This window comes from Sardina pilchardus, chromosome 22 (assembly GCF_963854185.1).
Source record: "Sardina pilchardus chromosome 22, fSarPil1.1, whole genome shotgun sequence".
NCBI lineage: Eukaryota > Metazoa > Chordata > Actinopteri > Clupeiformes > Clupeidae > Sardina > Sardina pilchardus.
This window is the reverse complement of record NC_085015.1, coordinates 1,849,276-1,851,775: the sequence shown is the minus strand read 5'-3', so window position 1 is coordinate 1,851,775 and position 2,500 is coordinate 1,849,276. Positions and strand designations below refer to the sequence as shown.

At 52.6% G+C, this 2,500-nt stretch overlaps 1 protein-coding gene across 1 annotated transcript in view; it reads right to left on the bottom strand.

Moving 5' to 3' along the window:
* Positions 1–2,500, bottom strand: part of grin2ca (glutamate receptor, ionotropic, N-methyl D-aspartate 2Ca) — a 55,524-nt gene that overhangs the window by 8,892 nt on the left and 44,132 nt on the right. The window contains exons 9-11 of the mRNA XM_062526882.1: positions 2,386–2,500; positions 1,613–1,800; positions 67–299 (exon numbers count right to left, since the gene is read on the bottom strand). The exon at positions 2,386–2,500 is cut by the window's right edge and continues 46 nt beyond it. Of these exons, the coding sequence (XP_062382866.1) occupies positions 67–299; positions 1,613–1,800; positions 2,386–2,500 (536 nt within the window). The remainder of the gene's footprint in view (positions 1–66; positions 300–1,612; positions 1,801–2,385) is intronic.

Sequence of the window (2,500 nt, the reverse complement as noted above, 5' to 3'; positions counted from 1 at the left end):
ACATCTGGCACTGAGTGCAGAATGTGTGTGTGTGTGTGTGTGTGTGTGTGTGTGTCTGTGTCTCACCCTGCTGATGCCGAGCAGACAGTCCAGCCGGTGGGCCTTCCTGACGGAGTGGCGCAGCTTCCAGTAGAGCAGGTGCTCCCAGGAGAAGACGAGCAGGCTGAGCCCCATGGCCACCAGCAGCATGTAGAACACGCCCGCCATGTTGTCGATGTCCAGCTTGGAGCTCATCACCTCCTTCTTCTCGTTGCGGCAGATGCCCGTCAGCCACACCGTCTGCAGCTTCTGCGTGTCGCCTGCAGAGGGCGATACACACCGGGGGGAGAAACGGCACAGTCACGTCTCACGCACGCCTCACACCTGTCTCACGCACGCCTCACACCCGTCTCACACCTGTCCCACGCACGCCTCACACCCGTCTCACACCTGTCACATGCACGTCTCACTCCTGTCTCACGCCTGTCTCACGCACGCCTCATGCCAGTGTCACACCTGTCTCACACCTGTCACATGCACGTCTCACACCTGTCTCACACCTGTCTCACACCTGTCTCACGCCTGTCTCACACCTGTCTCGAGCACACCTCACACCTGTCTCACACCTGTCTCACGCCTGTCTCACACCTGTCTCACACCTGTCTCGAGCACACCTCACACCTGTCTCACACCTGTCTCACACCTGTCTCACGCCTGTCTCACGCCTGTCTCACACCTGTCTCGAGCACACCTCACACCTGTCTCACACCTGTCTCACGCACGCAAGGCACAGTCACGTCTCATGCCTGTCTCACATCTGTGTCACATTTGTCTCATGCACGTCTCCAGTTTGCATCACCCCAGCCTCATGCTGATTTGACTCAGATCTGGCTCACCTCTATCTCAGGTGTGTGTGTGTGTGTGTGTGTGTGTGTGTGTGTGTGTGTGTGGGGACAATGTGCTGTGTTTGTGCGTGCGCTTGTGTGTGTAGAATGTGCTGCGTGTGTGTGTGTGTGTGTGTGTGTGTGTGCAGAATGTGCTGTGTGTGTGTGTGTGTGTAATGTGCTGCGTGTGTGTGTGTGTGTGTGTGTGTGTAATGTGCTGAGTGTGCTTCTTAACCTCCTGCCTATCTCAGTGATGGCCAGCTAATTGGTGTTTGAGGGCACAAATTATACAGTACGTGCAATTAGCCAAGTAAAGGAAGAGCCCGTCATGGAGAGGAATAGCCAGGAGACAGGGCTTCTGAGTGAGTGAGTATTTCATTCTTATTCTGGTTCTACTGTAAGTGTTGTGCCTGTCCTCGTCTCAAACATATCTGATAAACGAGTATTTTATTCTTATTCTGGTTCTAAGTGTTGTGCCTGTTCTCATCTCAAACATATCTGATAAATGAGCATTTTATTCTTATTCTGGTTCTAAGTGTTGTACCTGTCCTCGTCTCAAACATATCTGATAAACGCGTATTTTATTCTCATTCTGGTTCTAAGTGTTGTGCCTGTCCTCGTCTCAAACATATCTGATATACGAGTATTTTATTCTTATTCTGGTTCTTTCTCGTCTCAAACATTTCTGCTAGATGAGTATTCTATTCTTGTTCTCGTTCTAAATGTTGCGCCGGTTCTCGTGTTCTCACCGTCGGCGAGGAACTGCAGCAGCGCCAGGTCGATGGGCCGTTTCCAGCGCGAGTCCTTCTGCAGGGCGATGCCGTAGCCCGTGGTGGCGAAGACCTTCCCCGAGCCGATGGTGACCAGCTTGCAGCCCTCGTCCTTCCCTGCCATGTAGTTGAGCACCGCCGCGTCGTAGATGAACGCGTCCAGCTTCCTGTGGGCAGCGCACCGAAGGGTCAGAGGTCACAGAGGGGTCAAAGGTGAGAGTTCAGTTCACATGGGGGACTAGAGGGGTCGGAGTTCACACAGAGCACTAGAGGGGTCAGAGTTCACATGGGGGACTAGAGGGGTCGGAGTTCACACAGATCACTAGAGGGGTCGGAGTTCACACTGGGGACTGAGGGGTCGGAGTTCACACAGATCACTAGAGGGGTCGGAGTTCACACTGGGGACTGAGGGGTCGGAGTTCACACTGGGGACTAGAGGGGTCAGAGTTCACACTGGGGACTAGAGGGGTCGGAGTTCACACAGATCACTAGAGGGGTCGGAGTTCACACTGGGGACTAGAGGTGTCGGAGTTCACACTGGGGAACCAACCGGACAGGTGGGGTTTTATATATTGGCTATTACTGGCTACATGGCTATTATATATTTCTAAAGTGTAAATGAAACTTCTAGTTGTATCTATTTGTATAGTTGTATGTATTCTAGTTGTTCTAGTTGTGTGGATGCATCTCAGGCTAGTTGCTCTCTCTCTGTGTGTGTGTGTGTGTGTGTGTGTGTGTGTGTGTGTGTGTACCCTGTTTTGAGGCTGTTGAGTGCGTCCTCCACACCCTTCTGGTTGTACTTGACCATGTGTGCGTGCATCTCGGGGTAGTTGCTCCGGATGTTCCTTTCAGTGCTCCCGTTAGGAA